Source organism: Ovis aries, chromosome 1, assembly GCF_016772045.2.
Source record: "Ovis aries strain OAR_USU_Benz2616 breed Rambouillet chromosome 1, ARS-UI_Ramb_v3.0, whole genome shotgun sequence".
NCBI lineage: Eukaryota > Metazoa > Chordata > Mammalia > Artiodactyla > Bovidae > Ovis > Ovis aries.
Window position 1 is genome coordinate 179,524,354 of NC_056054.1, and position 25,780 is coordinate 179,550,133.

Below are 25,780 nucleotides of genomic sequence, written 5' to 3' on the forward strand. Positions count from 1 at the left end.
TCTGACTTAGGATAGTGTAATACTTTAATAAATGGTGTCCTGGGTCCCAGTTGTTATTCTGCTTTCCTGGAGCTCCTCCTCCCTGGAGTTGCTTCTGTTGTTCAGGGCTGCCCTAAGGTCTCACGGGGCAGGAGGTAGAATGATTATATGCTTTTGCTGTCTTTCATCTGCTTATATGCAGACAGTGCAAGAAAGTACACTGCCATATGGTTTGTATTTTGTAAGCTTAATTACCATACTCTTCTACTTGACTACTACTACCATAGTAAAAGCATTCATACTTTAGGTCTAATATTAAATTTATTACAGAAATTTCTTTATAATTTGATATATCTTTATTAAGCCATTTCCAGAAAGTATGGATAGCAGTATATATTGAATATATTTTAATGTACAACCCCTTAGTCCCGTAACAGTAAATCCAACTGTATTCTTATGGATTTGCTTTAATCTTTCTCCTTTAATCTACTCTCCCTCTCTGTACTCTGATGTGACTTTTATATCTCTGTTTTCTTTCCCTTTTCCCTTTAGTTACTGGTCTTGAGAGATGGGTGAGTTCTCTTCCTTGAGTTGATGGGGCAGGTATTGCCTGGGGAAACTAATTGGGTTTGACTCCTTTCCTTGCACACCCCAAAGAACTGACCACTCCATTATTTTTGTCCTTTTTCCCCTTTCCCTTCGACTTAAGTGATCCACATGTTGTTAACTGTCCGTGAGTTCTTCCTTATGATGTTCTTCATAAATGTATGGTTCATTAGTGTATAAGAAGATGACTTTGGGATGATCTATATTATCTATCAATATTTTATGGACCAAATGTCATATAAACATAACAAGCAAAGCTCTCAAAAGCAGCATTTCAAACTGTGTTTATTAGTAAAGAGCTCATTGTTTGCCTTTTAGGGGTTAGGGAAAGAGGAACCCCAAAATGAGAAACAGATCAAAAGTCCTTCACTAACTTCAGAAAGGAGGTTAAGTAGACGGTCATCAAAATCACTGGAGTTGAATAAAAATGAGTATCTTTCTCTGGACAAAAGCAGCACTTCAGATTCTGTTGATGAAGGTAAAGACTTTCTTATAAATTTTAAGTGAAATTTCAGTTATGTCTTTTAATGTTTACTTTTGTATTAAGTGTGTGCAGATTGAGAATTGTTTTTTTGTACCAAATACAGTCTCACTCTATAAAGAATCAAAAAAGGATGGAGGTTAATAAGAAACAGGGGAAAGGGGCTGCTAAATCTAACCCATCACCACTTTTCAGAAACCTGAAATTTGAAGATCTTCGTCACATTTAGCCTATATTACCCCATGCATTGAGTCAGTGGAAATGGAGCAGTAGTAACGGAAAAGCAACTTTTTTTCCCTTTTTACCCATGACTCGTTTGCATCTGAAATGTGTACCTCTTAACCTCACACACCTGTTTATCTCCTTCCCCTGCAACCTGCCTCCCCTTCTGGCAACCTGCCATTTGTTCTCTGTATCTTTGGCTCTGTTTCTGCTATGTGTGTTCATTGTTCTGTTTTTTGGATTCCATATATAAGTGGAATCATACAGTATATATCTTTCTTTGTCTGGTTTATTTCGCTAAGCATAATATCCTCTAGGTCCATCTGTGCCAGAAATGGCAAGATTTCATCCTTTTTTATGGATGAGTAATATTCCCTTTGGGGCTTCCCTTTACCACACATGGCTCAGTGGTAGAGAATCCACCTGCAATGCAGGAGATGTGGGTTCTATCCCTGGGTTGGGAAGATCCCCTGGAGAAGGAAATGGCAACCCACTCCAGTATTCTTGCCGGGAAAACCTCATGGGCAGAGGAACCTGGTGGGCTACATACAGTCCAGGGGGTCACAAAAGAGTCAGACACGACTTAGCAACTAAACAACAACAGTATCCCATTGTATGTGTCTATACCACATCGCCTTTATCCCTTCTATCTGTTGATACGCACTTAGGTTGCTTCCATGTCTTTGCTGTTGTAACAATGCTGCAGTGAACGTAGTGGGGTACAGATATCTTTTTGAATTAGTGTTTTCATTTTTATCAGATAAATACCTAGGAAAATGCCTAGGAGTGAAATTAGTGGGTTTTATGGTAGTTCTATTTTTTAATTTTTTGAGGAACTTACCTAATATTTTCCATAGTGACTGCACCAGTTTATATTCCCACCAACAGTGTACTAAGGTTCGCTTTTCTCCACATTCTCACCTATACTTGTTATTTGCTGTCTTCTTGGTAATAGACATTCTGATGGTGTGAGATGGTACCTCATTGTGGTTTTGATTTGTATTTCCCTGATGATTAATGATGCTGGGCATCTTTTCATGTGCCTGTTGGCCATCTGTATGTCTTCTTTGAAAAAATGTCTATTCAGGTCCTCTGCTCATTTCCTTTTTCAATCAGGTAATTTTCAGTTGTTGAGTTGTCCTTTGTATATTTTGGATATTAACCCCTTATCAGATATATAATTTGCAAATATCTTCTGATATTCAGTAGGCAGCCTTTACATTTTGATTATAATCTCCTTCACTGTGCAAAAGCTTTTTAGTTTGATTTGTTCATTTTTGCTTTTATTTAATCTTGCTAGAAGAGACATAAAAAATACTGCTAAGAAAGATGTCAAAGAATGTACTTGCTTATGTTTTATTCTGGAAGTTTTATAGTTTCAGATCTTACATTTAAGTCTAATACAGTTTGAGTTTTAAAAAATCATAATGAAAATCTGCATGGTGTAATGCTATAAATTTTACTTCTTTCTTTAACCACAAAAAGAGAGGGGAAGAGAGAGATTTCAAAAGTAGTTGTTGTTCAGTCACTTAGTCGTGTCCAACTCTTTGCGACCATGTGTACTGAAGCACACCAGGCTTCCCTGTCCTTCACCATCTCCTGGAGCTTTCTCAAACTCATGTGCATTGAGTCAGTGATGTCATCCAACCATCTCATCCTCTGTCATCCCCTTCTCCTGCCTTCATTCTTTCCCAGTGTCAGGGTCTTTTCTAATGAGTTGGCTCTTTGCATCAGGTGGTCAAAGTACTGGAGCTTCAGTTTCAGTATCAGTCCTTCTAATGAATATTCAGGATTGATTTCCTTTAGGATGGACTGGTTTGATCTCCTTGCGGTCCAAGGGACTCTCAAGAATCTTCTCCAACACCACAGTTCAAAAGCATCAATTCTTTGGCATACAGCCTTCTTTATGGTTCAACTCTCACATCCATACATGACTACTGGAAAAACCATAGCTTTGACTAGATGGACCTTTGTTGGCAAAGTAATGTCTCTGCTTTTTAATATGCTGTCTAAATTGGTCATAGCTTTTCTTCCAAGGAGTAAGTGTCTTTTAATTTCATGGCTGCAGTCACCATCTGCAGTGATTTTGGAGCCCAAGAAAATAAAGTCTGTCACTATTTCCATTGTTTCCCCATCTATTTGCCATGAAGTGATGGGACTGGATGCCTTGATCTTCATTTTTTGAATGTAGAAAATACAGGAAAAACAAAAATCAGTTGCTTAAGGGAAACTTTAGAGCAAATCATGTTCTCTTTACTTTCTTTAAGTTATAACCAATAACCTGGGGCTTGTCATGCTTATCAAGTCATGAAATTTCAAGGTCACTTCAAGGAGTTTTCTTTTCTTTTAGCTGTAAGATCACTGACATTGAAGTCAGTGAAGTGAGGAGACAATAGGAAGGGTAGGGTATTGGCTGACTACTTTCAAATTTCAGGAAGCAGAGTAATGCCAGTGGAGTTTTGCTATACCTTCTTTTGTACCAGCATGTTATATTACTATTCCTACCAGAGTGTTGGTGATGGGGACATTATTGTGGTTTGGATCTGTCTGACATTGACTGTATTTGCTAGTCCACTTACTGTTCAGCTTAGACCTGGTTTGGAAACCCCTGAAGGCTGTTTACTAAATCCATGAAAACCAAAGTTAAATCCATGTCAAATCTAAATCAAATCCAGTTCAAATCTAAAATCAAATCCAGATCTGAAACCAAACCAAGTCTGTGAAAACCGAATCCAAATCAGGTTCGACCTTGGCTTGGAAACACTGAAGTATCTTTGGTGAAAACTAAATCTACACTCTTAAAAACATATGTAAAAATAAACAGGTTCTTAAAAATTAGAATGTATCAAGAAGACAGTTGTGTTCTTTTGAAAAGATCAATGAGAGGAAGTTTTTTGAAAGGATCAAGCACCAGGAATGACTAGACTCTCTTAGCGTCCTTACCATTTGTGCCTGGGAAATTCCATGGATGGAGGAGCCTGGCAGGCTACAGTCCATGGGGTTGCAAAAGAGTTGGACATGACCTAGCAACTAAACAACAACAGCGTGTGTAGCTGTGTGAGTTAGTTACCCCTGCCTGGCCAAGCCTCTCCTGTAGGAAGATCTGCTCTGGCACCCAGTGGCCAGACACATAAGTGACACCAAAATGAGGATTTTTGTTTGTTTGTTTTTGCATCCAGAATATATTTTGAAAATTTTTACACTGATGCTAAAGACAGGCAAAGACACTACAAGAAAATTACAAATATCCTTTACAAATATTGACATAGATATCCTGAACAAAATATGAGCAAACCAAAGCAGTACATTAAAAGGGTTATACACTATGACCAAGTGGGATTTGTTCCTGGAATTTGAGAATGGGTCAACAGACAAGAATTAATCAATGTGATTTGTCACCTTAATAGAATGAAGGAAAAAAAAAAAACAGTCATCATTTTATTGCATCATCTCAATTGATGCAATAAAAGAACCAAATGAGGATTTTTTTTCTTTTTCTTTCTCATCTGCTCTTTTATAAGAATGATCCTTAAAAAAAAAATCCTCATTCAGTTCCCATACAATTCACGTTAATGATAAGTTACCTAAAGAGTAACATTAAAACTCATATAAACTGTGTCTTTATCTACAAATAAAGAAAGAATAATAGTGGTGTAGTTTCTGTATTGCATAGAAGCCCTGATCACCAGTTTTTAGAGAATGGGAGATAAAACAAATTGTGTCTCTTTAGTTACTCAATTAAACTCTAAATTATCTGCCTGTCTTGCATACCTGCCTAATGTATGTTTTCACACGTACTCAAAATACTACCAACATATGTTGTGTGTGTGCTCAGTGGGCTCAGTTTTATTCATGCGAAGGGCCTTCTTATATTTATTGGTCTCAATTTTCCTACCATTTTCCATTGGCTACTTTTAAACTGTTATATTTGAAATAGTATTTATTCTTTATTGGAAATAGTCACCTGCTGCAGATGGTGACTGCAGCCAAGAAATTAAAAGACGCTTATTCCTTGGAAGAAAAGTTATGACCAACCTAGATAGTATATTCAAAAGCAGAGACATTACTTTGCCAACTAAGGTCCGTCTAGTCAAGACTATGGTTTTTCCTGTGGTCATGTATGGATGTGAGAGTTGGACTGTGAAGAAGGCTGAGCACCGAAGAATTGATGCATTTGAACTGTGGTGTTGGAGAAGACTCTTGAGGGTCCCTTGGACTGCAAGGAGATCCAACCAATCCATTCTGAAGGAGATCAACCCTGGGATTTCTTTGGAAGGAATGATGCTAAAGCTGAAGCTCCAGTACTTTGGCCACCTTATGCGAAGAGTTGACTCATTGGAAAAGACTCTGATGCTGGGAGGGATTGGGGGCAGGAGGAGAAGGGGACAACAGAGGATGAGATGGCTGGATGGCATCACGGACTCGATGGACATGAGTCAGTGAACTCTGGGAGATGGTGATGGACAGGAGGCTGAGCAGTGTTCCTTTCTCCATTTAAAATACCACCTGCTAGCTTAATATGCTCCAGCAATATGATTGATGATGTTATTTAGATAGGAGGCTTTAAAGTACCATGAATTTAATAAATAAATAATCCCAGGTGGAAATGGTTTATTTTGTATCCTTACTTCCTTGAACAAATTTGCATACGAAAGGTATTATTGTTAATTTCTGGTAGTAATACCACAAGTTATGTTTTTATCAGTCATGATACAGAACATTTTATCTAACAGTAGAGTTTAAATGAAATATGAAGACATTGTATTGAAATACTTTTATGAATACAATTTATTTCCTTCTTAAATGTGACCTTTAAGGAAGGAAACTTGCTTTTGAAAAATAGTAATTACAGGACTCCTTAGAGAAATGGCTGCTTTTAAGGTTACGGTGCACACTTCAGTTGTGTCTGACTCTTTGTGACCCTATGGACTGTAGCCCGCCAAGCTCCTCTGTCCAGGGGATTTTCCAGGCAAGAATACTGGAGTGGGTTGCCATGCCCTCCTCCAGGAGATCTTCCTGACCCAGGGATCGAACCCAGGTCTCTTATGTCTCCTGCGTTGGCAGGTGGGTTCTTTACCACTAGAGCCACCTGGGAAGGGCTAGGGTGGGGAATATACAAAATGAGCCCAGATATAGTGCAAGAATATAAAGAAGTGCTTGAAAAAGAAAAAAGAGGCATGTCAAAAGGTCATAGGCATCAACCTGAAAAAGCTTCTAATGGGCAAACAAAAAATAAGTGTGAGCAGCGAAATAAATAATGACAGTACTGGATTATAACCTAAAGTATAAACTGACTTTGTAAATCCATCCTGATACCAACGGTTGAATAAATATATAAATGGGGGAGAAAGCAGGAGTCTTCCTTACAGAGCTCCAAATAATGAAGTATATATGTAGATCTTTTCCCTTCCAGGAGGTGGAGCTGAATTCTCCTCCCCTTGAGATGGGCTGAACTTAGGGACTCATTTCTAATGAATAGCATATGGAAAGAGGAAAATAATACTTTTGAAGTGGAAAAGCCTGCCAGATACCACCTTGACCAATTGATCAAGATTAATCAAGGTTAATGCTGTTATGTATACCCCCTGAGTTTGAGGAGAAGGGTACTTCACCTCTGTGGTGTTCGTCCCCCAAATCCAAACCCTGGTCTAATCATGAAAAAAACCTCAGGTGAACCCAAATTGGGGGACGTTCTACATAATACCTGAGCTGTACTTTCAAATGTATTAGGTCATTGAAAAACAAGAAAAAAGTGAGGGACTGTTATAGATTGGAGGAGACTAAGATGATAACAGCTAAGTACAAACATGGTACCTTGAGCTGGATTCTTGTTCAGAAAAAGACATTACTGGAAGAAATAGGAATAAAGTCTAGTTTAGTTAATTGTCCCTCTAAAATTATTAAAAAATAAAAAATTAAAAGATATCATTGCAAAAAAATGGCAGCCCACTCCAGTACTCTTGCCTGGAAAATTCCATGGACTGAGAAGCCTGGTAGACTATAGTCCATGGTTTCTCAAAGAGTCGGACATGACTGAGCTACTTTACTTACGATTTTTTGTATTTTCCACAGTCACCTAAAATGGTTATATAACACTTATGTGCCAAACTCGTAATGTACTTAGGTGAAATCAACATGATCCCTGCTCACATAGAACTTAAGAGTCTAGTGCAGGAAAGAGGCAATAAAAAGGCACTAAGTCAGTAAAAATATAATTACAAGTCAGGATAAGTTCTGTGAAGGGGATGATCAGGATACATAGAATACCTATACTTGTTTGCTTTCTTGTGAATGTATGAATTATTTTTACAATAAACTTGGAAGTTAAAGTGAAAGTCGCTCAGTTATGTCTGAGTCTCTGAGACCCCGTGGACTAGACTGTCCATGGAATTCTCCAGGCAAGAATACTGGAGTGGGTAGCCTTTCCCTTCTCCAGGGGATCTTTCCAACCCAGGGATCAAAGCAAGGTCTCCCTCATTGCAGGTGGATTCTTTACCAGCTGAGCCACCTGAGAAGTCCAAGAATGCTGAAGTGGGTAGCCTATCCGTTTTTCAGTGGATCTTCCCGACCCAGGAATCGAACCAGGGTCTCCTGCATTGCAGGCGGATTCTTTACCAACTGAGCTATAAGGGACGTCATAATGAACATATATTACTTCTGTGTCAGAAAAAGGTATTTCTCAAGCCTAATTTGGAAGTTACCTCATAGAACCTTAGTAAATTGCCTGGTTTCAGTGATTAATTTCTATGCCAGAGGAGCCATTACTTGAGATTGCAGTGCCTACCATGTGCATGCTTTTGTCTACACGCAGTATTGTTGCAGGAAGGAGGTAAATTGATATCTACCCACTATATCCCTAACTTCTCTGCACCTATAACAAAACAGGGAGAACAGACCATTTCATGAGGAGTAGCTGGAGTGAAGGCAGAGCTGGAGGGATTTTTCTTTCCTGCTTCTTAGACCACTGCCTTTTACTTTGACTGCTTCCAGTGGCTTAATGTGGACAGATGCTCAACACATAATTCTTAGAACTTGATTTGTGAGCTATGGGGAGCTTTTGTCACAGTTTTCATTCTGTAATGATGGGCATAATCCATAAAACAATAAATAATCCCAGTCCTGAAATCATTAAAATTTCAACTGGATTGCTTTACTCCATTTCCTTTATTCTACCAGACTCCTGTTCCTAGATGTCCCCCAGCCCCGCCATTTCCTTTAGAGTCTTCGGAGTTAAATTCTTGCACTATAGAATAGGGTTAAGTGTGTGTGTTCTGCAGCTAGAGTGATTTCAGGTTTCAGTTCAGCCACTGACCAGCCATGGAGCTTTGGCAGTTCTCCGAGTGCTGCGGTTTCCTCATCTGTACAATGGAGATGAAGATGTGAAAAGCTCTTGCCTCACAGGATTGCTGTGAGAATATGTGTGAATACCTCTAAGTTGCTTAGCACAATACCTGACATGTGGTAACATCATGAATGCATGGGCTATTTCATGTAGTGTTTCCAGGGAATATGAGGAGAGGTGAGCTTCCTTATTTTCTACAAAAGAGTTTTCAACATTGCTGTCAGGTTCTTAGAAAAAATATAGTATTCCATTGGGCTTTATTTAGCTTTGAAGAATACTTTTCAGAAGGATTTCTTTTTTGATTAATTAAATTATTTTTTACACATATTTATTTTTAAAAATTAATTTATTTTAATTGGAGGATAATGACTTTACAATATTGTGATGGTTTTTGCTGTACATCAACATGAGTTTGTTGTAGGTATACATATGTCCCCTCCCTCTTGAATTGCCCTCCCACCACCCACCCCACCCCACCCCTCTAGGGTGTCTCAGAGCACCAGTTTGCGCTCCCTGAGTCATACAGCAAATTCCCACTGGCATCTCTTTTAAATATGGTAGTGTATATCTTCTTCTCTCCATTTGTCCCACCCTCTCCTTCCTCACTATTTCCGCAAGTCTGTTCTCTATGCCTGTGTCTCCATTGCTTTCCTGCAAATAGGTTCATCAGTACCATCTTTCTAGATTCCATATATATGTGTTAATATATGATATTTATTTTTCTCTTTCAGAAGGATTTCTTTTAATGTGTAGTATTGAGAACAGATTGTAAATACAGTGATACTTGTCTTGGGGGAGTGAACTTTAAGTCAAGTTTGAAACATTATTCAGACTAGTAAGATAGTGAGTACAGCAGATATTAAAGCCATTAATGTCTTAATATTTACTTAATATGTATGCACATTCAGAAATAGGACCTGCTATGTGTCCCTTGTCACTCTTGAAAGATTCCTTTTTTTAAAATATTTTTTTGAGTGCTTGGTTTGGCAGCACATATACTGAAATTGGAATGATACAGAGGTTAGCATGGCCGCTGCACATGGATGACACAGAAATTCATGAACTGTTCTTTTGAATGATATATGATATTATGAGAGTTTACTATCATGCAAATTAAATATTTCTATATCTTGGTATTTGACAACTGAACTATTGATCATGTATAGTTTAATTACTATCTATTTGGCTCAGATGGTTAAGCGTCTGTCTACAATGTGGGAGACCCGGGTTCAATCCCTGGGTCGGGAAGATCCCCTGGAGAAGGAAATGGCAGTCCACTCCAGTACTATTGCCTGGAGAATCCCATGGACTGAGGAGCCTGGTAGGCTACAGTCCTTGGGGTTGCAAAGAGTTGGCACAACTGAGCGACTTCACTTTCACTTTCACTTTTATGTATAGTTATACATAATATGTATGAATATAATACCAATTTAGAGTTTTAATAGTGTCGTGTAATGTGCTGTGATCATAAAAGCCATTTTGTGCCTAAAACAAACAAAATGAAACCTTGAAATTACCTTTCTTTGATGTCTTCCCTTTTTGTTCTGTGTTTTTTGTTTCTCCAGAAAACATTCTTGAGAAAGACCTTCATGGAAGACTTTACATCAACCGTGTGTTTCATATCAGTGCTGAAAGAATGTTTGAATTGCTGTTCACCAGTTCACGCTTTATGCAGAGATTTTCTAATTCTAGAAATATAATAGGTTGGTCTTGTGTTCTTATCTAATGATAAATGTGGGAGAATTTTATTATCCTTAGAGAGTTTCTGTTATCAAGTGGAAAAAATAGACAGGCTTCAATTTAATTTTGGTGATGTAGAAACTAGTGTTTAGGTGTTTTGGGTAAAATCACATGTAAATTAGTATAATTTTTCAGTTAGTCAGATCTTACCTACTATTAAGTTCAGACCCTTTGAGAACTAAAACTCCATTTATTTGTTAATATAGCAGTTCAATTGGGTTGAGCCCCATTTAAAAGGATTCCATTGTGGAATAGTTGGATTCTGAGCATATATGCTAAGTTGCTTCAGTTGTGTCCAACTCTTTGAGACCCCATGGACTATAGCCCGCCAGGCTCCTCTGTCCATGGGATTCTCTAGGCAAGAATTCTGGAGTGGGTTGCCATGCCCTCTTCCAGGGATCTTCCTGACCCAGAGATCAAACCTGCACCCCTGTGTCTCCTGTATTTGCAGATGGGTTCCTTACCGCTAGTGCCACCTAGGAAGCCAACTGGATTCTAGTAGAGTATGAACTAGTATAGTCACTTTGCAAAATGATTTGGTGGTATCTACTAGATACATATAACCTTCAGAAATGGGTCCCAGTGTACTCTGAAAGATATGTACTGCCATGTTCATAGCAGCATTATTTATAATGGCCCCCAAACTCAAAACAGCCCAAATATCTACCAGTAATGTGGATGTATGTATGTTAACAGATGTATGTTCACACAAAAGAATACTTATGGTGATGGAAAAAAAAAAACCAACTGCTGCTAACAATACATATAAATCTTATGGGTATACTATAGTATTAAGCAAGAGAAGTCAGACATAAAATAGTACATACTGTGATTTCTTTAAAGTTCAAAACGAGGTAAAACTTATTTATAGACATGAAAGCAGCAGAGTAGTTAACTGCTGTGGGGACTGCTGTGGGTGGATAGAGACTGGAAGGGAGCTTCTGGGATGCTGGTAAAGTTCTCTATCTTGATTTGGGTAGTGGTACACATGTGTGTTTTTTCTGCAAATTCGTGGAGACTTGAGGTTGCAATGCCTATGGTCTATCTTAATGAAAATACTCCAATTAGGAAGGTTGTTATAAAAAAGATTTTATTGATTATGTGTTAAAAGTTCTATTTTGGTAAACATCTCAAAGAAGCATATAGCCAACCTGAAATTGAATTTATCCTAAATATTTCAAGATATCTTAGAAACTTCGGGAGCATATGGTTTAACTTGCTATATAAAATTAGAAAACACCAGTGGCAGAGATCCATATAAGCTGAGTCATTTGACATAGTCAAAGAGAGTCAAATTAAATATAATGTATAATCTAACCATTTTATTAACCGTTAGATGTTATTCCTTTATTTGAAACTTTTATGTAAACATAATTACATATTCATAGGCTATAACATTGATACAGACTAGATATAAAAAAGTAATTTTTTCTTATTCATAGTAGAGTAGCAAAGCAATTTTTGATTGATAGCTATTGTCTTGTGATTATATTAAATGTCATGTTTTTAAAAATCATTAATTTTTTTCCTGTTCTTCCAGTTTTAAAAATATGTAATACCTGAGGGATATAAATCTTTCTTTTCACTCAGTAGCTCATGTTTAACATTGTATCTGTTCTGAATCTATTTTGTATGTTCTTGCTATTCATGTCTGCCTGGAGAATTTGCCATTCCAGAAGAGCTGGATATTTTATATCTCTTAATTTTCTAAGATGATGCCTGTTGATATTGCACTGCCATTTTTATGGCTGGAAAGGCCCAGAGGGAACTAGCTATGTTATTCCACGTTGGTACAAAATGAAGGCTTTTTTTTTTTAAAATCACAGCTGCGTTTGGTGTCTGATATCATATCTAACTTCAGTATGGATGACTGTGTTTGCCATCTGATGCTATAAATGGCTTTGGGAAGCAAAGGCTTCTGGCTTATCACAAGTATAAATAGTTATAGGCATGTTGCCATTAGACCTAGAATTAGTCAGAAGGTTTGCCCCCAAAGAGATAATCTGCTTATCATTGCACACTATTCTATTCTCTTCTGAATTTGTTATCTGGTAGTCAAAGTTGCATTTCTTGAGAACAGGTTTCAAAGGCTGCTTTTTAAACTATGAAGAGTTTAATGGGAAAATATAGTATGGTCAGTTATTTGTGGATTTAACCTAATTTTAGCACTAAAATGGCTACTTCTGGATCTGTTTTTTTAATAATTAAAATTTATTTTAAATTATTAAGAATAATGATAATTATTCTTAATAATTTTTAATAAAAATCACAATTTGAATTCTTTAAAATCTTTGTTTATGGTTATAGGACACTATTTTTATAATGTAAAGCTCAGTTTTAAGTCTTTTGATTCAACTTTCTAATTTGGAAAAATGCAGATCTTTAGAAAAGTTGCACGAATAGTATAATGAAACCTACCTATCACCTGCATTTACCAGTCTTTTTTATTGTGGTATTATTTCTGCACATAACATAAAACTTACCATTTTAATAATTTTAAAATGTGCAGTTCAGTGGCATTAAGTACGTTCACATTGTTCTGTACCCATCACCATCGCCGGAACTTTCCATCTTCCCCAAACTGAAACACTGTCCCTGGTGAACAGTAACGCTCCATTTTCCCCTCTCCCCGTCTCCTGATGAACACCATTCTACTTTCTGCCTCCATGAATCTTACTATGCTTCTGTTGTTCAGTCACGCAGTTGTCTGACTCTTTGGGACCCCATGGAATGCAGCACGCCAGGCTTCTCTGTCCTTCTCTGTCTCCTGGAGCTTGCTCAAACTCATGCCCATTGAGTCGGTAATGCCATCCAACTGTCTCATCCTCTATCATCCCCTTCTCTTGCCTTCAATCTTTACCACCATCAGGGTCTTTTCTAATAGGTCAGCTCTTTGTACCAGGTGGCCGAAGTATTGGAGCTTCAGCCTGAGCTTCAGTCCCTCCAATGAATTTTCAGGATTGATTTCCTTTAGGATTGACTGGTTTGATCTCCTTGCAGTCCAAGGGATTCTCAAGAGTCTTCTCCAACACCACAGTTACAGTATTTCTTTCTTTGTGACTACTTATTTCACTTAGCATAATGTCTTCAGGGTTTATCCATATTGCAGTATGGATTTCATCTCATTCCTTTTAAAGAACAAATGCTAAACCATTGTATGTTTATGCCACATTTTGTATACCTACTCCTTTATCAGTGGAGTTTTGAGTTATTTCCACTTTTTAGTTATTGTGGATGCTGCTGCTGTGAACACTGATGTACAAGTATGTGTTTGAATCCCTGCTCTTAGTTCCTTTGGGTAATACCTAGAAGTAGAAATGGATCATACGGTAATTCTGTATTTAATTTTTTGAAGAACTGCCATTGTTTTCCACAGTGGCTGCATCATTTTATAGTCCTACCAACACTGCATAAATGTTCCAATTTCTCCATATTTTAGCCAACCTCTCATTTTCAGGTTTTTGTGATAATAGTTATCCTAGTGGGTGTGAAGATTCACCAATTTTAAAATTTTATTACATCAGAGGATTCTTGAATTATTTATTTTGCAATTTTTGCTTTTGATTACTTCAACTTTTTGTTATCAAAATGCCTCATATGTCTGTTTGTATACTGTTGCCATTTTTTCTCATAACTTCATCTGTTCTTTATATTATGATGAACTTTACGTAGGTTTTGGGGACTTGACTATTCCAAAATGTTGTAACATTCTGACACGTGATATTCAATAGGCTTGTTGGTAACACTGATGAAAATACAAGTGAAAGAGAGACTTTTATCTTTGTTGATAATTGCTTTGTTGAATAGTGTGCAGTTTTAACGGCAGAATTCAATGATATCTTTAAATTTAGTCACTGGTTAACAATGAACTATTTGTATAATTCTTTTGAAACAGGCTGACATATGACCAAAGTGATATTTTACAAAGTATTTTATAATTAATTGTATATCTATTGTACACCTAAATAAATCATTTTAAAACAAATTCTGTATTATAGATCCCATGATTTGAGATGTTGCCTGTTTAGTTTACTTGCAAAATTTTTCTGTAAAAGATAAGCAACAGGCAGCTTCAGGATCCCTCATTAAATCCCTAGGCTTAGCTGACTGAAAGAAGTTAAATAAAATTGAATATATCATAAAGCCTTATTTCCTTTCCTTTGATGATGGGTAACAGGTTAGATAAAAGCTTCTGTTTTAGGATATTGATGTGCAGCAGCCAGATATACTAATTGCCTAAGTCCATTGTGCTAGGTAGGGCTTCCCAGGTGGCTCAGAGTCTGCTTGCAATGCAGGAGACCTGGGTTTGATCCCTGGGTTAGAAAGATCCCCTGGAGAAGGAAATGGCAACCCACTCCAGTACTCTTGCCTGAGGAATCCCATGGACAGAGGAGCCTGGCAAGCTACAGTCCATGGGGTCACAAGGAGTCAGATACGACTTAACAACTAGATAACAACAAGAACAGTTGTGCTAGGTGACTTAGTTAGATCTTCAAATAGAGTTCATGATGCTGTTACCTGTATTTTCCTAGTGTTAGCTTGTTAAATGAACTTTGTTATATGGTGCTATGTTCTAAAGATATTCAATTCAGTTCAGATGCTCAGTCGTGTCTGACTCTTTGTGACCCCATGAACTGCTGCATGCCAGGCTTCCCTGTCCATCACCAACTCCCAAAGCTTACTCAAATTCATGTCCATAGGGTTGGTGATGCCATCCAACCATCTCATCCTCTGTCATCCCGTTCTCCTCCCACCTTCAATCTTTCCCAGCATCAGGGTCTTTTCAAATGAATCAGTTCTTCTCATCAGGTGGCCACAGTATTGGAGTTTCAGCTTCGGCATCAGTCCTAATGAATATTCAGGACTGATCTCCTTTAGGATTGACTAGTTTGATCTTCTTACAGCCCAAGGGACTCTCACTGAGAGTCTTCTCAAGACTCTCAAGAGTCTTCTCCAATACCACAGTATTTCTGTTCAAAGTGTGTTTTTGCTCATTGTGTTGTTGCTAAGCAAAAGAAATAGAATTTTTACAAAATCTTGCCATAAAGATAGATTTTTCTAGAGCTTTCTTCATATAGAAAAGGTTATATAGTTTATTTATATTCCATTGCCCCCTCCTTGATTAAAGATCTCTGCAGAGAAGCCATTAACATTGTATGATTTCTCATTGATGTGATTTCTCCACAAGTTGAGATCAGATCATATTGCTACATTAAGGACAAATGTCTTTCAAGGTCTCGTCCTTGGGAGTGCTGAAATGTTTTGTCTCTGATAAGTGGACACCCTTACTTCTCTTTGTAGGTACTGGGAACTTTAAAAAGAAGCCCACTGATGATACACTTTTAATTTTATCTTCTAGAGAAAAGAAAAAATGTTTTAATAGACAACAATTTAGAAGTAAATGGATCAGAGATGAGGTGTATGTCACATGCAAGAAGAGTGCCTGATATAACTTTACTCTTCTTTAATGTTAAATGAATAACACAGTTATAAGGAAGTTAGAACTGGTCACAGATAAAAATTTAAATAGCTCAAAAACTCTGTCTTTGATTCCATTACAAGCCGTACCCTTCAAATTTCTAGAATTAACTCTTTTCACTATTTTTTGCTGTGATTAGATGTAGTATCTACCCCTTGGAATGTGGAACCTGGAGGGGACCAGCTGAGAACCATGACTTACACTATAGTCCTTAACAATCCACTAACTGGAAAGTGTACCACGGCCACTGAGAAGCAGGTATGCCTATGCGCCAGTATTCCAAAAGAACCATGTATGTGGAAAGAGAGAAGATGCCTGTCAGAGGTCCTAGTCACCAATTTATAAGACGGTCTCGACAAGTATACAGCAAGACAAAGAAGGGAGGAGAAACTGTTTACAGGTTAAAAGAGTTTAAGAGACACATAAACAAATCAATCCAATCCTAATTCAGTCAAGCCAACTGTAAAAAGGCTTTTCGGAGATTTAAGGAATTGTTCATTTCTAAGTTCTGTAATGGTATGGTTGTTATATTTTAAAGCAAGGAGCATTTATCTTTTAAAGGGATATACTGAGGAATTTTAGGGAATCCCTTGGTGACTCAGTGGTAAAGAATCCACCTACAATGCAGAAGACATGGTTTCGATCCTGTGTTGAGAAGATCCCCTGGAGAAGGAAATGGCAGTCCACTCCAGGATTCTTGCCTGGGAAATTCCAAGGACAGAGGAACCTGGCAGGCTACAGTCCATGGGGTCACAAAAGTCAGACACAACTGAGGGACTAAACCACCACCACCACTGAGCAATTGATAAAGAAATATACTGATGTATTTTTGGGTGAAATTATATTGGTGGTTAGGATATCTTTTAAAAGTAGCTAGGCAGAAGATGAAGGTGGAGGGAGGGAATGTGGGGAGAGATACAGATGAAACAGGACTGGATGTGAGTTAATATTGAAGCTGGTTGATGAGCTGATGAGGGTTCATTATGTAATGTTCATTTCTACTCTTGTATATGTTTGAACTTTTTCATAATAAGTGTTTTTTTTATTTTTTTAATAACACTATTGGAATCTGATTTACAGGATCGTGTCAAGGGTTAGGGCCAAATAACTAGATGGCTGCTATGACATATGAGGAAGAGAGTGTTAGGTATTTTCTGTCTACTCTGACCAGCGTGGCACTGTCATATACTGTGGTTTATGTCTGGCCAGTTTTGTTGAAGTACTGTATATCTGTTCTACGGAGTTAAAAAATATCTATTAACATCTGAATTATTCTTGCTGTCTTAGTTTTTGTCCATCAGTGTTCAAAAGGACTTAAAATTTTCTCTTCCAAAGATTTCCAAACATTTAAGAGAAGTTTCTTTTTGGTGTTTGAGAGTCTTTGATAACTTTAGAGGATAAATAGAAGAGGTAAGGTTAAAATGAGAAAGAGTTGGCCAGCAACCACTTCAAAGCCTATTTAGGGAAAGCAGTATTTTGTCTGGTTGTCCCCTTCCTTCATTTTTTTTTTTTTTTTTGGTGAAGAGTGGTTTTTATTAAATTTTAATGAATTTTAGAGTGGGGTCCTGGCTTTGTTCAATTAAATTTTTTTTTTGTTCAATTAAATTTTGAATTATTCCTCTACCAGGAACATTTGAAATTCTTAATAAACTGCTAACACAGATGAGAGATCATGTAGTTCCTTTCTCCTATGCATGCCTAAAATGAAGGGAAAAAATTATACAATGAAATGACAGAGAGGCAGCAAATACTATTTCTGCACATTCCTTCTCCTCAATTTGTAGATTACATAGCAACGTGGAGGCCCTTCTGGCTTTGAATATAGGCTCCTCATGTTTTTTTGTAATTTGTGAGAAGGAATTCTGGTATACATGTTCTAAGTTGGCAGGGAATTTGATGTATTAAACATGTACATGCAAAAAAATTTCATCTTATTTTGGCAGAGACTGTATAAAGAAAGTCGGGAAGCACAGTTTTATTTGGTAGATGCAGAAGTGCTGACACATGATGTCCCCTACCATGATTACTTCTATACTCTCAACAGATACTGTATCATCCGATCTTCAAAGCAGAAATGCCGACTGAGGTGAGCTACTGTAAACGAATGTTTTAGTCAGGACAGGCTACATTGTATGCTGGCAATGTATCAATCCTGAAATCTTAGTTGCAGTTTTACACAACAAAACTTTATTTCTTGCTTTGCGTGTCCACTGATGGTCAGCAGAAGGGTGGGAAGCCTCACTCAAGAAGCCAGGCTGATGGGGCTTTGACCTCTGGGGCTGCACAATCCAGAATATGTATCATTTCAGTTACTACCAGAAGAGAGAGAGCTATAGAGTTGTGCTCACAGTCCAGTGGCCAGAAGGGTCCCAGGACCCTGTTTAATGGCAAGGGGGCTGGGAGATATGAGCAGCACGTGGTGGGCAGTAAACAGCTCTGTTGCAGTGGGAGACCAGAAATGTTGGTGTGTTGAAGGTGGTGCTGGGCCCATCATACACTTGCCCTAGTCTCAGCTAGTGTAGTGACTTTTAGCTAACGTATGACCACTAGTGATTTTTTATACAAGGCGTTTAGGACATTTAATTTATTTTGAGCCTTTATCGCTATTTAAATAAAGAAAACTCAGAGTTTGAGAAAGCAAAGAAATAAAATGCGAAGTTGATGAAATTATTAGCAGCTCCCAGTAATTTTTTTAAAGAATTCATTTTCAGTGAAGTTTTTTTGTAGTCTTTTTTTAATATAAATTTATTTATTTTAATTAGAGGTTAATTACTTTACAATATTGTGTTGGTTTTGCCATACATCAACATGATTTTTGTAGTCTTAGTGACTTTACATCCTTTTGGCTTTCCACTGAATTCATTCCTACATTTAAATGCAATGTTCATAATGTGATTAAATCTTGTAAATTAAATATTCTTCTTCCTTCCTTATTCATTAGAGTTTCAACAGATTTGAAATATAAAAAACAACCATGGGCTATTATCAAATCTTTAATTGAGAAGAATTCCTGGAGTTCACTGGCAGATTATTTCAAACAGCTTGGTTTGTAAATTTCTTGATTTATCTACTTTTGTAAGAATGGCATTTATTAACAGAATGGATGGATTCTTCAATTGGATTCATAGTAGGAACTGGTAGATGGCATTGGAATGACTCTTACTGAAGGGTTCCAACTGTTACACTTAAAATTTAAAAACTTCTAATTTTCATTGATCTACCAAACACTTATATAATGCTTATGATATGCCAGATGTTGCCCTGTGTGTTTTATAAATATCAACTCATTGCAAACCTATAATTTTTTTCCCCATTTTACTAAAGAGGAAATATCAAAACAGAGAGAGAGAGGTGAAGTGACTTTTCCAGGATGACACACTTAGGAGCTGTCACACTCCCTCTCTCTGCAAGGAGCCAGGAAGCTGACTGCAGTGAGGGGCTGGGTGACCTGACCATAAGCATGCAGTGTGCTCATGAGGAAGGTCTGAAGAGTCCTCAGGCCCATACCCCCCTTACCGACATAGCTCTCCTGGGTTTATGCAGGCCCACTTAGCCATGGGACCATGTACATGTATGGATTTGGTGGAGGGGAAGTGATGTAGTTGTTCTCTTTGGATATTCCTTAAAATGTACATGAAGAAAAAGCATGCATATATGTTATATATATATATGTCATACACACACACACACACACACACACACACACACACACACGAATGTAATTAATTTAGTTAAAGAAAAGGTGGTGGCAGATAAACTCAGGGTAATTTAAGGCTTCACTAGCCAGTTTGCTGGTTATTTATTTTCCTTGCTTTCTCATTGGTTGTTTCATTATTAAACTCCAAATCAGGAGCAAGGAAAGAAAAACTCAAAGATAAGTTTGGCTGATAGATAATGAACTTCTAATGAAAAATCTTGTGAAGGGAAAGGTTAAAACAGTTGAGAAAAACAAAGTTTTTAGATTGTTTGCAGACTTTCTTGACCAGTGCTTCCTTTTTTTGCAAACTTTCATTGTAAATTAGAACTATTGTATGCTGCTTCTTCCTTTGAGATTTATGATCAAGTACTATAATCTATCTTGGAAATCTTTCTAGGGACCCAATGTAAGTGGGTAGCCTGTTGTTTCCATAACTGAAATCTTTACATTAATATTTAATATGGCACATGGCAGATCTGTTCTGATGGTTCCCATCATTAATTAATACAGTTCATTCTTCTTGGAATAATGAAACCTCGTTATGGGATCATTGTACACTCCGTAACTTTTCATTAAGAAAAAGTAAAGTTTGAATCTAGGCCATAAGAAACCTGAGTAATAGTTACCAAGGCTTAACTATTAAGTAAAGCTATTAAGTAAAAGTTACAGAGGCTTAAAAGAAAAGCAAGCTGAGCACAAAACAACCAACCCTTCTGTATATTATAGCTGAGAAGATTTCTCCACTATCTAAAGATTATTTTTCCTTTTTAGAATCAGATTTGTTAATGGAAGAATCCGCGGTAAATCAGTCCATGGAAGACCCTGGAAAACTTACTGGCCTGCGAAGGAGAAGGCGAACATTCAACAGAACAGCGGAAACAGCTCCTAAGCTTTCTTCTCAGCGTCCTTCTGGAGACATGAGTTTAGAGGCCAAAGGGGATATTACAGGTAGCTGTTACCTGGTAAACAAAGATGAAAGCTCTTTTTTTCTTTATAGGTTTACTTATATGAAGCAGAATATGCCTCTTGTTTATAAGACAGGTCAGTTAGGAGGGCTCCTTTTCTCTTCTTTTCTGATAATATTTGTCAAACTCTGAATAATATATAAAGGAGCAGTTGCAAAATGGCAGGCATGTGGCCAATAGAAGTACTGTACTGGACCTACCTGGTATTTTAAAAACTGCACATTTTTATATAAAAACTCCGATCTGACAGCCCTGGACCCACATGCCTTGAGAGCAGCAGTCAATTGGCTGGAGCCTAGCAGTGCCTGCCTCATATAACCGAGTGTGTACTTTTGCCGGGTCACCGGTCCCTATCACTCTCGCCCACTGAGGGATGTTTCATTTGTTAATTTTCTGCCAGGCATTTACAGACATTTGATTTCTACCCTGGAATCTACTACAGTGATTGTATGCTTCTAATCCTTATATACTGTCAGGGCCAGCTCAGTAAAACTGCAGAGATAGAGTTTGACTTTTATTATCTCCGCACTTAATTTTGAAGACATCTTGTCCCTACTAACTATAACACCCTCCCTCTCAGAAATAAGAAGCTGTCGTACACCCTCATCCTTCTGCATTATCAGATCCTCTTCTAAGGTTTATATCTTCAGTTCAGTTCAGTTCAGTCACTCAGTCGTGTCCGAGTCTTTGTGACCCCATGGACTGCAGCATGCCAGGCTTCCCTGTCCATCACCAACTCACGGAGCTTACTCAAACTCATGTCTATAGAGTCGGTAATGCCATCCAACTATCTCATCCTCTGTCGTCCCCTTCTCCTCCCACCTTCAATCTTTCCCAGCATCAGGGTCTTTTCCAATGAGTCAGTTCTTCGCATCAGGTGGCCAAAGTATTGGAGTTTCAGCTTCAGCATCAGTCCTTCCATTGAATAGTCAGGACTGATTTCCCTTAGGATGGACTAGTTGGATCTCCTTGCTGTCCAAGGGATTCTCAAGAGTCTTCTCTGACACCTTAGTGTGAATATATTTTTCTAACATTTAAATCTAATGGCTATTTAATTTTAGGATTTGGCAACAAAATTTGGGCAACAGAAAACAGGGGAGGATGATTTCAAAAAAATTTTTTTACAGAGCAAAGCCTTATGCACATAGAACTAACTCAAATATTATTTGCAGGGATGAAACTTAGAGATCATTCATGATATATTGAATTGCTTACTTAATTTTAGAACAAATTTATTTGTAATATAGGTCAAATTTGCAGAACTGATATAAGGTTTCTTTTTGTAGATTTGTTTAATATTACTTAGAATATCAGAAGTCAAAGAAGGGTGCAGGGAATTCACCTTAACTCACTGTGTCTTTACAAATAATTTTACAAATTTCTTCTCCAGTATTTTTCAAATGAAGTTAAACTTTTACCAGTTTTAATCACAACCCCGAGTCTCAGATAGCCTTCTGTTTTTGTAATTTGCAGGAAAGAAAAAGGAAATTGAAAGCTGTAACACTGTCCTTGTTGTGGTGATGAGTATTTTGTAAGTATTTGTGTTGAGAGCTTATTTTACTGTGCCCTCACTTATCCTTTAATGGTTTCCAAAAAGATTTGAAAATATTTGTATATTATTATATAGACATTACTACTATTTGACCGATTTGGGCCTACAGAAACAGTAATTTTATATGTTTCAGGCTGGTAGTTTTGAATGATTTTCAGAACTGTTAAATTCGAGGGAATACCAAATAAACATTTCAGTAAATGTTTTTGTTTTTTAAGTTAATTTGATTTGTTTTCACCATCATAGGTTTTTAGGGAAATACCATAAACTTAAAATATTGATATATGCAGGCAGGTAAAATCCCCAAAATGCTATTTTGCTGTATTATATTAGACCAGTGGTCCTTATCCTTTACTGTACATGAGAATCATTTGCTAAACTACTAATTTCAGGGCTTCCCTGGTGCCCCAAGGGTTAGGACCCTGTGCTTCCAATGCAGGGGACTTAGGTTCAATCCCTGGTCTGAGAGCTAAGATCCCACAAGTCATGTGGCATGGCCAATAAATAAAATTTAAAACTAAAATTTTAAAAATATTAAGTTAAACATAAATTTCTCAGCTCCAATACTACAGATTGAGTCAGTAGGTCTTCAGTAGGGATCAAGAATCAGTAGTATTCTAAAACACACTGCATAGGTTATTCTGATGCAAGTAATCTGAGGATTGTAGGATGAGAAATACTGGAATAAACAGTCTGCATCTCAGAGTATTTTTTTGGAATCTTCTGTCAGTCATATTTAGACTCCTGTTATCTCCACGGCTATACTTGGATCATTGGGTAGTCCATCAGATTTAATTGAATTAGTTCTGACTGGATGATACTCTCTGGGTGTATTTTTTGGAAAGAAATTCTTATATCAGCCTTTTTTTCTAATTGTAGACTTCAGAACATAGAAAATTTGTTGTACCTTCAAGTTTTATAAAAGCTTTTCATATTCTGCTTAAACTGGTTTGCTGTGACAATTTTGAATAGTATATATTATCTGTGATCTTTTGTATCACTTTGCAGAAAATTTATAGTCAGATATTAAATGTTGATTTTTATGCCATTTCATAGATTTGATTTTTTTGCTACTACCTTAGTTTTCATCTTCAAGATGGGTAAAAGTGAATACTATATATTTTAAGGCAAGTCAATATTTTAGCAGGAAAAAATAAGAGATACGATGCCACCTATGTATTTGCATATATATATGTAATGAGATACATTCATTCACTTGACATGCTGTTGTGAATACCAGCAAAGTAAGGGTACTTAACAAGTAACATTTTACGTATGATACCACTGATGTCTGTCTGGGATTTGAAACTTTGTCTAAGTTGGACCAGAAGGAATTTTTGCTGAATGTGCGTTTGTTTTGGTTTCCACTGGGAAAAAGAGGTACATAATGATCTATCTATGAGCAAATCCATATTGATCTTCATTTCCTTTCTGAAGTGCGGTACTATGCATGTGTAATTGCTTAAGACAAAAGCACCCCAAAATAGATCTTGAAAGCTAATGTGGTAGATTTCTAGGCTGGTGGTTGCACATCAACACTGGTTAGGATTCCTGGCAGAGAGGAGAGACGTCAGGGACAATCCCAACCTGCTTATTTGAGGACTTCATTGTCACTAGTTACCTTCCAACTTTTCCCTCAACATCCAGTTAGTACTTAAAGTTATTATTTCATACAATAAAATAGGAATAATTAATTTAAATAGTAACTAATTGGAAACTAGTCTGGGTAATAGGCATTTTTTAAGCTTTTGCATGTCTCTTCTGCATTAGCAATGCTTTCTGTCTGAATGAGAGTGGACTAACCAGGTCTGATTTTCTCTGTCTAGTTTGCTGTTGCTAGTTTTGCTGAATGTGATGCTGTTTCTGAAGTTGTCAAAGATAGAATATGCTGCTCAGTCCTTTTACCGTCTTCATCTCCAAGAAGAGAAATCTTTAAAGTAAGTCTTCCCTTCCACAACCTATTATTTCAATAATTCCTGTGCTGCAGAAAATTTAAGTCCAGTTTTAGAGAGTTTGGTCTGCCAACTTCTCTTTAGTCATATGCTGTTTTGTTTTACATGCAAATTTATGGGACTAATGATTTCTGGAAAAGGCTAGAAGCCGTTCCCTTGATCTGTCAAAAATTTTTAAATTATTTATTTGGCTGTGCCAGGTCTTAGTTGCAGCATGCAGGATCTTTTAGTTGCTGCATGCAAACTCTTAGTTGTGGCATGTGGGATCTAGTTCCCCAACCAGGGATCAGACCTGGGCCCCTTGCATTGGAAGTGTAGAGTCTTAGCCATTGGACTGCCAGTGAAGTCCCTATTTCCTGATCTTTAAGATGGTATTTTTCTTTCAGTTTAGCCTCTGATATGGTGTCAAGAGAGGAAGCTGTTCAAAAGAGCAAAGGCCAGGCCCATCGCTTAAAAGGAGTGCTCCGGGACTCAATAGTGATGCTGGAACAGGTTGGTACCTCTGTGTCCCATGGTACTTGGTACTCATCCCAGTGATTCAGCTGCTTTTCTGGCTGTGAGAAAATATTCACTTTACCATTATTTGAATAAATACCCCTTCTAGAGGCATCTAACCTTGCCAGTTTCTGGATTATGCATTTTATGTATATAGTTACTTTTATCAATACTTTTTTTAAAAAATGGAAATATACTATACTTACCATTGCATACCCTCCTTTTTTCAATTAGTAATGTGTTTGAAGGTGTCTCCACATCAGTATGTATACATCTACTGCTTTCTTTTTATTGATTCTTCTATATAAGATTTCATGCTTAACATTAGCTCTTTTTATAGAAATGGTAGATATTGTATACACTGCCCATTATTTTGTTTTTATCTATTAATCGTGTATCATGGAGATATTTCTTTCTTTTAATAGTAAATATATATATTTAATTGGAATTAAAATGCTAAAATTTCTTTGGCTATAAGAATCTAAGATATGTTAGACAATTTTTGTACCCTACTTTACAACCTCTTGATCTTTTTCCTGCTTTGGCAGTCACTGTGGTAACCAGCTACATTTGGAAGTTGAGGACACCACCATAAAGCTGCATTCCCTTATCTCTTTTTTAAAAAAATTTTATTTATTTATTATTATTATTATTTTTACTTTACAATATTGTATTGGTTTTGCCACACATCAACATGAATCCACCACGGGTGTACATGTGTTCCCAATCCTGAACCCCCCTCTCACCTCCCCCGCCACATCATCCCTCTGGGTCATCCCAGTGCACCAGCCCCAAGTATCCTGCACCCTGCATCGAACCTAGACTAGCAATTCATTTCTTATATGATATTATACATGTTTCAATGCCATTCTCCCAAATCTTCTCACCCTTTCCCTCTCCCACAGAGTCCAAAAGACTGTTCTATACATTTGTGTCTCTTTTGCTGTCTCGCTTACAGGGTTATCATTACCATCTTTCTAATTTCCATATATATGCGTTAGTATACTGTATTGGTGTTTTTCTTTCTGACTTACTTCACTCTGTATAATAGGCTCCAGTTTCATCCACCTCATTAGAACTGATTCAAATGTTTTCTTTTTAATGGCTGAGTAATAGTCCATTGTGTTTATGTACCACAGCTTTCTTATTCGTTCATCTGCTGATGGACATCTAGGTTGCTTCCATTTCCTGGCTGTTATAAACAGTGCTATGATGAACACTGGGGTACACGTGTCTCTTTCAGTTCTGGTTTCCTTGGTGTGTATGCCCA

At 37.2% G+C, this 25,780-nt stretch overlaps 1 protein-coding gene and 1 pseudogene across 8 annotated transcripts in view; both read left to right on the forward strand.

Moving 5' to 3' along the window:
• Positions 1 to 25,780, forward strand: part of GRAMD1C (GRAM domain containing 1C) — a 98,417-nt gene that overhangs the window by 67,392 nt on the left and 5,245 nt on the right. For 6 of the 8 annotated variants that reach the window (XM_060417887.1, XM_027980053.2, XM_027980055.2 and 3 more), the window contains 9 exons: positions 904 to 1,063; positions 10,196 to 10,333; positions 15,989 to 16,107; positions 17,793 to 17,935; positions 18,791 to 18,894; positions 20,318 to 20,494; positions 21,985 to 22,042; positions 23,890 to 24,000; positions 24,402 to 24,507. In XM_060417887.1, the coding sequence (XP_060273870.1) occupies positions 904 to 1,063; positions 10,196 to 10,333; positions 15,989 to 16,107; positions 17,793 to 17,935; positions 18,791 to 18,894; positions 20,318 to 20,494; positions 21,985 to 22,042; positions 23,890 to 24,000; positions 24,402 to 24,507 (1,116 nt within the window). The remainder of the gene's footprint in view (positions 1 to 903; positions 1,064 to 10,195; positions 10,334 to 15,988; positions 16,108 to 17,792; positions 17,936 to 18,790; positions 18,895 to 20,317; positions 20,495 to 21,984; positions 22,043 to 23,889; positions 24,001 to 24,401; positions 24,508 to 25,780) is intronic. The other 2 variants (XM_042231617.1, XM_042231625.2) reach the window with 1 other exon arrangement.
• On the forward strand, positions 9,605 to 9,703 carry LOC114111191 (U6 spliceosomal RNA; annotated as a pseudogene).